General features: G+C 42.5%; 2 protein-coding genes across 3 annotated transcripts; one reads left to right on the top strand and one right to left on the bottom strand.

The window, feature by feature from the left end:
- Positions 1 to 5,517: 5,517 nt before the first annotated feature.
- LOC109640102 (dTDP-D-glucose 4,6-dehydratase) lies at positions 5,518 to 9,409 on the bottom strand. 2 transcript variants are annotated; one of them, XM_020103922.2, is made up of 12 exons: positions 8,691 to 9,409; positions 8,149 to 8,215; positions 7,967 to 8,035; positions 7,754 to 7,844; positions 7,512 to 7,660; positions 7,327 to 7,425; positions 7,152 to 7,211; positions 7,030 to 7,073; positions 6,789 to 6,954; positions 6,654 to 6,709; positions 6,369 to 6,466; positions 5,518 to 6,090 (listed from the first exon to the last, which is right to left on the bottom strand). In XM_020103922.2, exons 1-12 carry the CDS (start codon positions 8,732 to 8,734, stop codon positions 6,026 to 6,028), a joined length of 1,008 nt encoding a protein of 335 aa, XP_019959481.1. In that variant the 5' UTR covers positions 8,735 to 9,409; the 3' UTR covers positions 5,518 to 6,025. The 2 variants fall into 2 exon arrangements, with proteins under 2 accessions (XP_019959481.1, XP_069376677.1); XM_069520576.1 differs by having other exon boundaries at positions 5,518 to 6,103; positions 8,691 to 8,920.
- Positions 9,410 to 9,507: 98 nt separating this feature from the next.
- On the top strand, positions 9,508 to 14,629 carry gpr180 (G protein-coupled receptor 180). Its single transcript, XM_020103921.2, has 10 exons — positions 9,508 to 9,646; positions 10,568 to 10,711; positions 10,794 to 10,888; positions 11,368 to 11,473; positions 11,566 to 11,746; positions 12,193 to 12,242; positions 12,354 to 12,511; positions 12,593 to 12,790; positions 12,881 to 12,958; positions 13,317 to 14,629. Exons 1-10 carry the CDS (start codon positions 9,508 to 9,510, stop codon positions 13,470 to 13,472), a joined length of 1,305 nt encoding a protein of 434 aa, XP_019959480.1. The 3' UTR covers positions 13,473 to 14,629.
- Positions 14,630 to 14,695: the final 66 nt, after the last annotated feature.

Here is a 14,695-nt window from a genome sequence, read left to right as displayed (position 1 = left end):
CACTGTCATTTGAATGATTCAGTGGTAGAAGCCCAATCCCCCACTCTCTTATCAGCAGCAGAATATGCCAAAATGCACTGTTGCTGCCTGGTGGGGACATTTTTGTTTTTTATCAGGGTATTCATTTGTTTTGTTTACATCAATAATTTTAGTGAAATTTAAAAAATCTAGGTTGTGTATATAGTTAGGCTCTTTAAAATAGAAAGAGAAGAATCTCCACTGAAAAAGAATGTGAATTAAAAGTGAAACAACACTTGATGTGTAGAAGATTATCTTTGATCACTCGACATTGGACCACGCAGTGTCTGATAAACTGAGCTCAGTGGGCAATTTGAACCAGCTCAGCAGATTTATTCTTTACAGTTTTATACACACCCAATCAGATTCCCTCAAATTGCCCACTGGCTTTGACACATGACAAGGCTGGACCAAGGCAACAAAACATGCAAGTGTTGTTGTTTTTTGGTCAAGGAGGTAAAAATGCCAAACCAATGATTACAATTCTACAGCAGGCTTTAGTTATTATTATTTTTCCGGTCGTCTATTCCTTTTTTTTTTTTTTTTTACACTTCTTGTCATGCTCGGGTCAGTCTTTGAATCCGTGTCCCTCGAGTACAAGTTGATAAGGAGGTTCAGCGAAGTAGTTGGCGCGATTCGAGAAGAGTTTGAGGCCAGAGGACTCAGCAGACAGCAGATCACATGCAAAACCTTTTTTGTGTAGATTCTCCAAAAAGCTTCTATTTGTGGCAGGAGAGACAGTTGTGGCAATCGAGGGAGGACGCATCGACCACGTCAACCTTCCGAATGAGCCGAAAACTGAAAATTAGTTTGCGTTTTTGTTCAGTTGCTGTTTAAGTGTGGTTCAACTGTTACTGTAGCGCATCATTCTCTCTATTGTTCAAATTATGGCTAAACTACAATGAAGCACTGGTTAAATTGGTGTTGACCAGAACTTTGTTTGAGGTGTCCCAAAAAAATTATGTCAGCACCTGATAAACGATTCAAAACACTTTAGCTTCTCCTGCAGCAATGGTGGATAGTCTCCGTCTTAGATTCCTTACAGCAACTGTTAAATAAAGGAAGAAGAAGCAGCAGCAGCAGCAGGGAGACAGAAATCTGACTGGACAATATGTTGAAGATAGTTTTGCAGATGACAATCACTAATGAAGGATTTGCTTAGTTTAGAATTCACTTTACATGTGGACAGATCTCTTTTAAGTTGCACTTTTTCTTGGGGACACTGGGAAACGTAGAGACTGAAACTCATTATACTTTTGATGATACGCAATCTTAATTGTGTTGCGTTACCCATTAGCGTCTCGAAATCCTCATATCGTTGATGTTGTTGAGCTGTTTTTGGAGTCGGGACATTTGGACGCTTTCAAGCTCTTGTTATAAATCAGTGTCTGCCTTTAAATATTGACTGAATACGACGGGATTAGCACTCGCAAACTGACATTGTTACATAGTCCCTGTTTTCGAGGGGAAATTGTCAGTGTTTGTTACTTGAATCTGTGGCTTTATATGAAGCTGGTGTAGTTCAATAAAAATTCCAAGTCCTTCAAGAAGGAAATGGTGTCAGAGGTAAACGTAGCAGAAAGAATCTGGTTCTGTGTAGACATTGCCGTGCCTTCTAACAGCCACTAGGGGGCAGATAGACTAACCTTGGAATAATGGAGTGATTACAGGCTGCAGGGGAGTGACTGGGCATTTCACATGCAGTGATACCGATGCTAGGACTTTATGATTTAAGACAGGGTCTGAGCATGTTGTTGACTGCTGGTAGTGTAGATAGGAATTTTTAACTTTGCCGGTTTACAGCAGGGAATTGTGGGAACTTGAGTTTACCTCACTCTTCATCTTGTGTATAGAGCAATCTCGTCACGACGTAGTGTTCGGAGCACGCACATAAATATGCAATGTATCTAGGTCCTTTTTTTCTAGGAAGACGGACTGTATCTATCAGCTGTAGTTACTTTTGAACTGTGTTGGAGCAACACTTAAACTACCACTGTGCCCCAAACCCCTTCGCCCCATTTCGTCAAAACACCCCTCCCCACCACAGCGAGGCTCTGGACCTCTACAGGAAGTGCAATAGAGATACAGCTACTCGTGGCTGGTTCACTTTGCCGTCACCAAGATTCAAGTTTCTTTTCTTTTTCCGTCTGCGCTCCGTTTGGATTCAAAGCACAAACTGGCTCAAGTGGAATCGGCTCCGATTCTGACGTGATGTGCACGGTGCCTTGAAAAGCCTGGAGCAAGTGGGGTAGGGCTGGGTACTTTGAGACAGACGAGAGTAAGAGTAAGTTAATTATACAGTTGTGACCTCACCGTGCATGGAAGTCACCACAGTCACCCCAGGATGTCAAACGCACAAGTGCGGAGCATTCGCAGGGTTTAATTTCAATTCAAACATTACATCAAACATTGTCTCAGCTGTTGTGCAAATCAATGGTACAAGCAGATTAAAAAACTTTCAGAAAGATGTGTTAAGGCCCAGAAAAACATGATTTAGTTGCCGTTTTGTGTTCCATTTTTGATTCCTCTTACTTCTGTTGTCGTTCGCTTTTTGGCCACAGTAGTAGCAGAGCTCAATGGACGGAAGTTAGTTCATCCAGACTGATTTATTTTTGCAAATGAATCCTAAAGATCCCTGTATATTTTGTTAATTCGAAGCAGGACAGGCTCAGTTCTTCCCTTTGAAAGAAAACTTTGTATTATTGAAATCCAGCACTTTATTTTATGGTTTTTGAATATTTTTCAAAACCTTTTTTGATGCCTTAGATTCAAAGCTGATACCCAGCCCTAATGGAGCAGATCGGGAAGTTGGTTACAATTGTATACACCATTTTCACGGCGACAGATACACTGACAGCGTCACCATGGCTCGTGCGTCACTGCGGTAACTTAACTTGCCAGCAGGAGTATTTTGATGGTCAGTGACCAATTACTGGTGCTATGTCCCATTGCTGCGGCCTGCAGGCCCCTCTGTTGTAGAAAGACTTCAAACCCCCCGATAAGTTTTACAAAATATACTTTAGTAAGTAACTTTAGTCCTCTGTAGCACACGTCCTTCAAAACCTCCGAGGGGTATGTATGCGTGAGTGAGTGTGAAGTAGAAGGAGAGGTTTCTCAACAATACAGTGTGGGTGGGTGTGTGTGTGTGTGTGTGTGTGTGTGTGTGTGTGTGTGTGTGGGTGTGTCGTATGGAAAGGTTCTTCCACATATGAAACAGTTCTTTTCGTTTTCTTTTTTTTCGGGACCAGGTGGAGTTCTAGTTAACAGCAACCGTGGGATTCAGCTGTTCGCGCGCAGTTCTCGAGTCTACTTTCGCTGCTAGTTTGTGTAATTTATCAAGCATTTCTGAGAAATATTTATTTTTATAAGCCTAATACAAAAGTTGATATTTTACAAAGTGACTTGACCAAAAGACAGTAAACAAAAACACTGGCACTTGAATGTTGAATGTCATTGGTATGAGTGAAAATTTCTATTTTTCTGGGGTAGTGTGAGCTTTTTAATGTTAAAGATGCAACGTGCAGGGATTTCTCTTTGGATATGTCACTGTTACAAGCTTTGTTATACAAATCCAAGTCCAAAAGCAACAATACTGTCACTGGTGCCAAGAGGCTAAACATCCCAATACAAGAGTTCTGTAATACAGGCCGATACCTTTTTTCACACCACGTGCACATCTTTGTTTTCTGCATTTCCAGTTTTCTTTTTTTTTAAAGCCCACAGCCCAACAGTCCCCTTATAAAACCACATTTCAATTCACAAGATCTAGATTTTTGTTGCACCATATTGCAGACACTCATAAATATTTTTCAAATATGGCAGATTTTGTTGTCATTAAGATCCATACATGATTCACTAGGGAAATTGGTGAACACTGACCCTATTCCTGGCTTAGCCCCTTTCTACTGAAGGTAATGAGTTCTTTCTCGGCCCATGTCCCATCATTTCTCCAAATTTCATAGATGGAAACATAACCTCCTTGGTGGAGGTAATAACAGGCAACAGCACTTTCCTATTGCCCATTGAAAAAATCGAATTACTCTCTTTGAAACGAAGACAAGGAAAAACAGATTATATTATTTGCACTCATCTTGTAACACATAATGTAATTTGATCTTAAATGCTTTGTTTTGATTCAACATTTGAGAAAATGCGTCAGTGAACTCTTTCTCTTCTTTCTCTCCTGTACAATACGTGAAGATGTGCACGTGGTGTCGCGCAGGCTGAAGCACTGGCCGTTATTGTGACAGTGATGCATCAAGAGAAACGTCCCACACGAGTTACCTTTAAAGTCACATTGGACTCAGTATCAGATCCATAAAACCTGTTTGTGCGACAGGTTCCATTGCCAATAATGATAATCATCCATAAACAGCCATTTTTTAATTGGCAAACAAAATTTGAGACAATACCACCATGTATGCCAAGGTTTGGATAAAAAATAAAAAGAAACATTACGATCAAAGACCATTTTGTAAAAAAAAGTAATTTAAAAAAAACACTCAGTACAAAAAACAAGTGTCCAGATTCTCTCCAAGTCGGTTGTTTTTTTTCTTTTCATTTGAGTCTTTACACTTTTCCTTCCCGTTAAAAAAACCCTTTGTGGTGAATGTCTGGCAAGTGGCGACCTTCAAAGTCTTCATAACACAGAATTAACTGTGGTTCTATTGCTATGTTGTTGTGATTTGCATATTTTCAGGCATCAGTGTGTGAACTCTGTCACTGGGGAGATTCTGGCCAATCAGAAATGAGGATCCACTCTGCGGTCTTTTCCATCCTTTTTTTTTTTTTTTTTGGAAACATGCGGCTGATCCGTGACTCTTTATCCGTCGTGCATGAGAATCTTAACGTAGCTTGTATTTCTACTGAAGGTCCGCTTAGCAGAGACGCTCTGTAGTTTCTATGACTGCAGCAACAACGGACCAGAATGCATTGCAGCTAAAGTGAAGCTGTGATCACGGACAGATCAACCGCTGGTAAATAATCACATTTTATAGTGTTTTCTGTGCACAAACTCAAATATTTGCGTGAGTAAGGTTATGGCTCTTCTGCCGATATGATAAATGGCACTCTGGGAAACCCGGTACATACAAACACCTTGCGGCTTTATTTCATTTTCAGTTTGATTAGCTTTAGAGAGTGATCTGACGTTTAAAAAAGGAACGTGTGTAGACATATTTAGGAATGGTTTTCGCTTAGACACTGAAATGAAATGGAGCCCGGTGTTGTCGCCATTACTGACTGGCCAGAAGCCCCCTCCCCAGTGTGAACACGCAGCAGCACCAGCCTGGTAGTTAGCATTTGCTTTATGTATTAGTTTTAGCAGTTGTGCACGAAGAGGAGCACTGCACGAAGAAAAGAAAACTGTGCATCTGTTCTGATTTTACCACAAATAAAGGTTTGGATTTGCAAATGTTACTGGTTGTGATGTTTCTTCTTCTTCCTCTACCTCAGTGTGTGTTTTCTACATGTTTGAGAAAAACAGACAGACACCACAAGTTATTAAATATCAACTTTATTTGTGGTTAAATATATTCTTCAGCAAAACATCTGAAATGAAAGTACTTAAAATTGGCTGTAGTAAACATGACCCTGCTGTTATAAAAAAAATATCTTTACACAAAATACTGTTCAAGTTTTGAATGTTAAGATACAGCTGCTAAAACTTGTTGGGTCGTCAGGAGTTTTCTTTTAAATTATCTAAATCGTGTGAATAAAAACTGAACAAGCCAAAGTTGAGCAGAACAGATCCACATCAGCTGAATCTGGAATTAACATCAAGGTAAAGTGCGTTCATTTCCAGTTTTGGTTTAAAAGAGGCTCTGCACCTCAGGGCCTGTTGGTCCAACGATCATTAAGACATAACATTGAGGGGAAAGAAGCAGCAGTTATTTGAGCTGTAAATCAGCCATAATACAATTTGTGTCATAGGAAATTTTAAAAAAATAACGTCACTGCCTGGTGACTCCGTCAGTCTTCAACCCGTCAGTCAAAGCGTGAGGTTGCCTCAGATTTGTCCTGGGCCCTCGCCAGCGTCTGACCAGAAGTCATGGTGGTCCTGGTACCATTTTACTAGAAGACAACACTGGAATCAATACAACACAACATGACATACTATGTAAATGTCTCTTATCTTTGTTTATTTGGAACAGACTGTATATAAAGATGGACAACATGCCAGCTCTCTGAAAGTGAGACCGTAACCCTTTTATGAAAGTGGAGACATGTCATCCATCTTATTTACAGTCCATGGTGTGTGTGTGTGTGTGTGTGTGTGTGTGTGTGTGTGTGTGTGTGTGTGTGTGTGTGTGTGTGTGTGTGTGTGTGTGTGTGTGTGTGTGTGTGTGTACCAGTTTGTCTGATGCCCTCAGCCCAGGACACCTCGGCCCTCCAGCCCAGCTGCTGCAGTTTCTCACACGTGATTGGGTAGCGCAGGTCGACACGTGGCCTGTAGAGCATCGGTAGGTTCACATGTGTCTCGTGTTATTATGGCAATGTCGGTCATAATGTTAACAGGCCATAAAAATCTGGATTTTAATGTTAGGGTTTGAAGTGTGGAGGAGGGCGAGACTGGCTATTTCCTGGAAGCGTTTCATACATCTGCAGACGGTAAATACGAAACTTTATTGACCCACCTGTCAGGCACAAACTCGAGCCAATCATTCGCCTCTGAGTCCGGAACATTCTTCACCTAAATAAAAAACAAACGCTGTTTTATGAATACTTGTTTAATAAATAGTTGTTGGAATTAGAAAAACACTGAAACGCACCATCGTGATAAGCTGCCTGGCCAGTTGCATGATGAGAATCTCGCAGCCTGTCCCCATGTTGTAGATTTCGCCCACAATCCCTTTCTCCAGGACCAGCAGGAAGGCACTGACAGCGTCGTCGATAAACAGGAAATGGCGGGACTTAGGGAGCGTTCCCTGGATGGTGCTGCGGCACAGAACGTGTCAAACAGATACTGACACTGGATTCACAGTTATCAAAATAAAAGTCTGACAAACCTACCATTTTTTGTTCATTCGCAACAGGGTGAGAAACCTCGGAATGACCTGAAACATGATTTGTGACTTTATTTTTTCATATTTTTCCAAAAACGTTTGTAGCAGTTGTTAGTGAGCATCTTGTACCTTCTCAGTGAACTGCCGGGGCCCGTAGATGTTGTTGCTCCTGGTGATGATGATTGGAAACTGGTGACGGATAAACAGCAGAATTTAGTTTAAATCAAATTTATTTCAAATCTATAGTATCCTGTCTTATCATATCTTACTGTATAGGGTTAGGTTTCTAAACTATCTTATCCACCTTGTATTTATCCCAGTAGGATCTGACCAGGAGCTCTGCGGCTGCTTTCGTGGCAGAATACGGGTTGGACGGCCTCACCGCGCTGCTCTCATCAAACACCTGCAGACAACACAAACCAAATATTCAAGTCAGTAAAATGCACATTAACCCAAAACACACAAACTGCACACAGACTCTCCACTGACCTCGTCCAGCCCAGCTCCGTACACCTCATCAGTGCTGACGTAGATGAAGCGCTGAGGCCGGTGTCTGGCCTGATGTGCAGCTGCCAGTAAAACTCTGGTGCCGTCGACGTTCACCCGCTGGAAAGCCGAGGGAGATTCAAATGACGACTCTGTGGGAACAAACAACACAGTGTGTGGGAATGAAATAATCAGTTGTATCTGCAAGGTATAGAGACGTAACCTCAGTGAGAACAACTGCTCACCGACATGTGTTTTGGCCGCCAGGTGGAAAACAACATCGATGTTCTCTGTGTTGAAAATGTGGTTGACCAACCGCGAGTTACACACATCTCCCTGTTGAAGAAGCAGAAAATAATATCTATAAACTCCTGGTTATTATAGTAGTCCAAGTGTCACTTTTTAGAAAACTATAATTATCATTATTTGTAAAAATGTTATAACACAGCAGCTCTCACTCTGATAAAGGTGTAGTTTGTTCTGTCTTCAATGCTCTCCAGACTCTTGGGGCTGCAGCAGTAATCCAACTGGAAAATACAGGGGAAACGCGCTGAAACACATATTTTCACACTTTATATTTTCAAATATATCAAATTTTCATCCATTTGTGTGTACACACACAGAGGAAGTGAGGACTCACATTATCCAGGTTAATAATTCTCCAGTCAGGGTGTCTGTCGACCAGTGAACACACAAGATGGGAGCCGCTGGAGGACGAGAGATACAGTAAATATAAGACAGAAGAAAAAGCCTTTGTGCTGACCTGTTGATTCATGTTTAAAGGAATAGTTCTAAAAATTTGCCAATAAATAGAGCGTATATATATCAAAATAGCAAATGTTTTACTGTCTAATATTGGATTCGGCATCAGCCCCCAGCAATTGATATTTTTCTTGTTCCTTGCTTCGGAACACTTAGCAGAAAAACAGATTTCTAAAGAGATGCTCACGAATGTACACAAGTATTTACTGAATATACTGTCACTATCCTTTATGCTACATTCACCTTTAACAAAATAACAACGATACTGAAAGGTGTAAGATAACACAATTAAAACAATCACATTAAATACAGGAATTCAAATTACTCAACAGTTTGTTGAACATAATCTCATGTGTAAATACTGTTATGTGATGTAATAGAATATATTAAAGACAGAGGTTTACAGTGAAGTGAACTCACATGAATCCGGAGCCTCCAGTCACCAGAACAGTGTTAAAGTCCATCTTTTCCTACACACACTGATAAAATAACCTCATCTTCACTGTTTCCTCCTCTTCTTCACTGTTTCCTCCTCTTCTTCACTGCTTCCCCCTCTTCCTCCTCCTCCTCCTCCTCCTCCTCTCTACCTGACAGGTCACACTGATCCTCTGTTTGCTTCCGCACTGACGATGCGTCGTTTTGCGACAGTCGTTGGCCTCCTTTACGGCAGTGTTGACACGTTGAATACGTGTCGGGGCGGGGCAGACCGCTTCCTGCTCTCCGATTGGTCGTCCCGTGTGACGTATTGGGTCTCAGTCAAACCACTCAAGTTTGTCAACAATGCCGACCGGGCAAGGCAACCGGATATGGTTTCAAAATAAGAGTATGCAGCCATTGACCAGACATGTTTACACGCGTTATTCTTTTAATAACGTCACATATAACTATTTAAACACATACATTGGTGAACAGTAGCTTTTATCTACTGATGTTTGGTTTTAAAAAACATCGCAATTTTATTTATTTACATACAGTCTGTGTTGTTACATGCAGAGTAAACGTTTAGGAAACATGTGGTTATCTTTCATTTTACATCTCCTTGGTGTTTTTCTGTCATTTATGGATCCTAACAACAAATATACACACACGCGAAGCTTTTATTTGAGAGCGGAAACACTTAACTTCCGGTCCTGACTGGGTTCCCTGGTGCAGCTTGACGCGGCGGGTCCTCCTCTGGCTTCGTGGCTCATTCAGTTGATTGTTGCGTGAACGCTGTTTGCGGGGAGACGCGGGACGGATGGCGGGGGTGTTGTGTGCGCTCGCGGCCGCGGTGCTGCTCGGCGCGGGGGTTCGCGGGAAAACCGTGACGGGACTTCTGAGGAGCGACGCAGCGCGGGAGGCGCGCGGACAGTTCATCTCTTCATTCATGTACCAAGGTAACAGAGGAGGAGGAGGAGGAGGAGCAGCTGCTAACGTGTCACCTCAGACCTGCACTGATCGCTGCCTCCTTTCGTTGTCATGCGGGGTTTGTGTCCGTTTTTCGTGCGTGTGACGTTCACGTCATCATCACTTCATCTGATCGTGTGCACAGCATCCCTGACGTCACTTTACATCATCACACTGTCGGTCTGCAAGTGCGTGTGTGTGTGAGGTCAGAGGTCACTGAGCTGGGTGGAGGCTCCCTGCAGGGTTCAAACCTGAGGAGCCTCCACCTCCATGAGTCCCCAGAAAACCATGAGGTAAAGTGAGGTACGGTGATGTGAGGTGAGGTGAGGTAAGATAAGATGAGGTAAGAACCTTGATTGAAGGAAATTCAAAAAGAGTTGCAACACAAGGGAGTATATATATATATATATATATATATATATATATATATATGTATATGGAGTAAATGCAAAACCAGCGCCTAATAGAAATAATAGAAATCATCAGTTACATGAGACAAGAAACTAATAATAAACTGAAGGGGCGATTAAAAAGTATTAATGACTCAAAGCTGGATTACCAGTCAGGCCTGGGGACCTAAGAACTCCAAGGGCCCCTGACAACTCGAGACAAACGTGTGCAACCTCAGAAATACTCTGTTTGCTGCATGTAAACCAGAGAACCTAACATTAGGGAACTGAAAGTATATTTATCACCGAAATTAACTCATTCACTTTAAGAAAAAAAGATACATTGCACGAACAACATACTCATAATGAAGAGAACCACATTTTTTACTCTGGTTTTCAAACAGGAAAGTACAGTGTCGACAAGCACTGACGGATGTGATAAGATAACATATACAGACGGGTCGTGGTAGATATTAGAGGGCTAATTATTTCTCCAACATCAGATTCTTCTTCTCTCTGTAGGCGATAGTGGTCTGTTAGTGTGTCGACTGGACAACTCGGCTCTGGCCACAGAGAAGGAGTCCAGACTGCTGTTGTACCAGGACATGGACTCAGACCTGGACAACCTGAGCTGCAGCGAGCGGCTGGCCCGAGCCCACTTCACCAGTAAGGAGCGGCATGTCGCAGACGGGGTCGCTGTATTGATTTATTCTTCTCACTGTCCTCCTCTTCCTCCTCCTTTCTGCAGTTCTTCTCAATCAGGAAGAACACAACCAGACCATCCCTCGACAGTCGTCCCCGACAGCCTGGCAGGCCGTGTACGCTGACAGATACACGTGTCAGGTAACGTTACAATAAAACCACCCCCCCACCGATGCTCGGAATAATAAAACATTTATTTGTGTGGCACCTTTCACAGCACAGATACAAGTTGCTTTACAAGTAAAAAATGGGGAATTGAAGGCAAACAATAGGAAACAGATACAGAAATTTAAAAAAGTTACAGATGAGACACAAGATAAAATAAAACATAAAATGATTAAAATAGACAATAAGATCAGAACTAGAAAAATCACATCTATAAAAATGTGTCTTTACGAGAGTTTTATGTAAGTTTGTCAAATTATTACTTAAACATGCACAGTGTTGTGGGTTTTTATTTGGGTCGTCTCAATACTAGAAAACTATCAAATGTGTGTATGTATGAAGCACTGCTCTGTATAAAGACGTTTATGATTATTATTATTGTATTCATTCATTTGTCACATTACGTTGTTTCTTCTTCTTGCATTTCTTTTCCCTTTATATTTCTGCGCCTCCAGGAAGGCGCAGTGATTCCATCTCACCCTGATCTCAGTTTCACCGTGTTGCTGTTGAACGCAGACTCGGCCGGAAATCCTCTGGAGCACTTCAGCGCCGAGGAGGCAGGTGAGACGTGGCGAACTTTCTAAACAGGAAGTGTAAAGTTAAATGCTGGCTGATTTTATATAGAGAAATCATTCATTTAATCTTTTACTCAGGTCTCCACAGTTTCTACTTCCTCCTGCTGCTCGCCTACTTCATCGCCTGCTGTATCTACATCAAGCCCCTGCACCAGGCCCTGAGGAAAGGAGGCCCCATGCACACTGTCTTCAAAGTGCTCATCACGGCGCTGGCCTTGCAGGGCTGCTCCGCTCTCTGCAACTACATCCACCTGGCCAGGTAAAGACCACGGAGCCTGACAGAGCTCCCAGTACTGGAAGTATTTTAAGAGTGGAGTGGTTTGTATTACAAGCTACATCTTACTTCTTCTTAATAACTGAAACTCCCTATGTCGTCCTTATTATTTCAAAATCTCACAGGAATAGAAAATAACTCTTTTGACACATCCTCTGGAACACGTTAAGAACGGTACATGGTCCGGTGTTTCCTACGCTAAAGGAGAAAAGTTAGGAAGCACTGAAACCCATTTCCTTATGATTTAGGTTGAAATACTTCAGGGGCATTTCACTCAGGAAGGAAGAGTCTCTTGTTTGTGCTTTCAGCTTTGTGGGAAACATTGAATCTATTTATGACCTATTCCACAACTTGTTCTTGAGCATAAACACAGTCTTTGATTAGGAAGATGTAATAGTCCAGTAATGTTTTCTGTTCCCTCCTCTCTGCAGGTATTCTCGAGATGGTATCGGTATTCCTCTGATGGGCAGCCTGGCAGAGTGTAAGACCCTCGTACCTAAAGACGTCTTTTCTTCCCTTCTGTCTGCTTCTGAAGCTTCGTATAAAACTAAACTAATTATGTCACATACTTTCTGTTCTTGCCCCGGTGCAGTCTGGGATATGGTGTCCCAGGTGTCCATGCTGTACATGTTGCTGAGCCTGTGTATGGGCTGGACTCTGAGTCGAGGCAGGAAGCCTCAGTCCAGACCTCTGCAGTGGGAACATTCTCCGGCCTCCACGGCTGTCGCTGTCGGTGGAGTCATCACACAGGTACGCAGGAAAACCTGATTCAAATAAATATGTGAGACCGATGTTATTTTGGTTCAGCAAATATCACCAGTGTTTCTTCAGGGAGTGCTGCTGCTGTGGGAGCTATATTCAGAGTCTGAGAGGGAACACCACAGCTACCACGCCGGGCAGAGTCTGGCAGGCATCCTCCTCATCGTGCTGAGGGTGGGCTTGGCCGTGCTCTTGGCCTCTGTCCTCTACCAGATCATCTCCACCGAGAGGAGCACCCTGAAGAGAGACTTCTACCTCAGCTTCGCCAAGGTAAACCACACCGTACGCTCACCAGCAGCCTCCTCTCACAGCACATAGTCCCCCTCAGCTCCTCATGTAGTCACACGGTCTTCGTTGCAGGGATGCTTCCTGTGGTTCCTCTGTCACCCGGTCCTCGTCCTTACATCTGTCATCTTCAACAAGCACCAGAGGGAGAAGGTCTGTAAACGCACACAATCGACATTTCAGCAAAGCAGCACTCTGACGTGTTTGAGTCGGGGATTTCAGGACTGCTCACATTATAAATGTTTTTATTTATCTTTTAAAGATAGTGGAGTTAACGTCCATTAACTTTTAAGCATTTTTCCTGACTTTGTGTAAGAAATCCGACCATTAGCACCAATTAGTGGTTGAAATTAATTTTTTCAAGGTGAATAAGACTTTTTAAGTTCTTCCACCGTCACCATGTTTGTTGTCCTCAGAAGCTCAAATATGTGCTGCCCTCTAGTGGACGTATTGCTTAACAGCCGATCTGCATTTTCAACTTGTTCCTCCACCTCCTCTTCCCTCTCTGCAGGTGGTGACTATCGGTGTCATCCTGTGCCAGTCCATCTCCATGGTGATCCTCTACCAGCTCTTCCTGTCTCGCTCGCTCTACTGGGAGGTCTCCTCTCTCTCCTCTGTGTCTCTGCCACTTACCATGTCCAGGACAAACCAGAGGGGGCGCTACTGAGCCAATCAGAGGGGAGTTGGAACACGCTGTGAGACCAGGGCTTCCCAGGGGTAAACTTCCCAAACACTGTGATGCAAGCATGCTGCGACACCGCTGTTCTCCTTTGCTGTGAACTGATTCCAGGCGGAATAACCATGGCGACTGGTGAAGAAATGACCAGGAAACCATAGCACGGGTTAGAGGACATCACAGCAACACCCTTCCTCTAGTTACAGATGATTTTAGACATTGCTGAGCAGGAGGAAACGTTATCTCCACCACTTGTGCTCTCCGCTACAGTACAGGACGTCCTACCCAACAGCCACTGTACAACTTTAAAGGAAAGGAGGAAGATGAGTCCTCGAGATTTTAACAAGTCAAGAATGAATTTGATCGTGACTGTGACGGACACCTGAAGGACACAGGCTGAGATCACATGCTCATGAGACTCATCACTCGTCCTGGTCATTAAACTCAACTCACATCCAAAGAGTTTAACACACATTTAAGAAAGACACAAAGAAAACGTTTAGTTTGTTTTATATTTTTCTTATTGTCTGTAAATGCAGCTCATTTATTTCTGTCATTCCTACGTTGGGAAAGTGTGGCTCTCCAACAAAAACCCGTTGGTCCGTACCATAACATCTACATCTTTTAAAAAGGACTCACTTGTAGTTTTATTTAATTTCACTCACACAGGAATAAAAAGTGCATCTGTTTGGGACTAGTTTCAGCTGCGGGCTGATACACATCTGCTGCACGAGCCTGGGTTTTTTAGCAGAAAGGTGCATGTGTTGGATGAAAAAGAAACTATATCCAGTCATATTGTCCACCTCTGTTATGATGTTATACATGAGCCTATCTGGGGGTTTGTTAATCCCAAAATGTGCTGATCTCTTCTATCAGCTCTTGTTGTAGCTTTGCGTTGATGTGTGTTTATATTCACTGTGTTTGACAATCTTATTTTAATAACACAACACAAATCAATACGAAGCCTCTGGTTGAACTGTGAGTTCAATATCTTATATTTAAATGGTTGGACATTTGTTACAGTAAATTTCATTTAAGTGTCCACTCATATGTTTTCTTTACTTTCTAGGGTTTCCATGTATTATACATATTTATTTTGTCACCTGTGGAAATATGGACGTTTACTAATTAAACACATATTAAAGAAACAGTCGTTGGGGCGTTTACTAAAAATACCCTTTCGGGTACTTCCATCCATCGTACAATATCATCAG

Source organism: Paralichthys olivaceus, chromosome 24 (assembly GCF_024713975.1).
Source record: "Paralichthys olivaceus isolate ysfri-2021 chromosome 24, ASM2471397v2, whole genome shotgun sequence".
In the NCBI taxonomy this organism is placed as follows: Eukaryota; Metazoa; Chordata; class Actinopteri; order Pleuronectiformes; family Paralichthyidae; genus Paralichthys; species Paralichthys olivaceus.
Note: the sequence above shows the minus strand (reverse complement) of the source record. Positions and strands in the feature narration are given on the sequence as shown.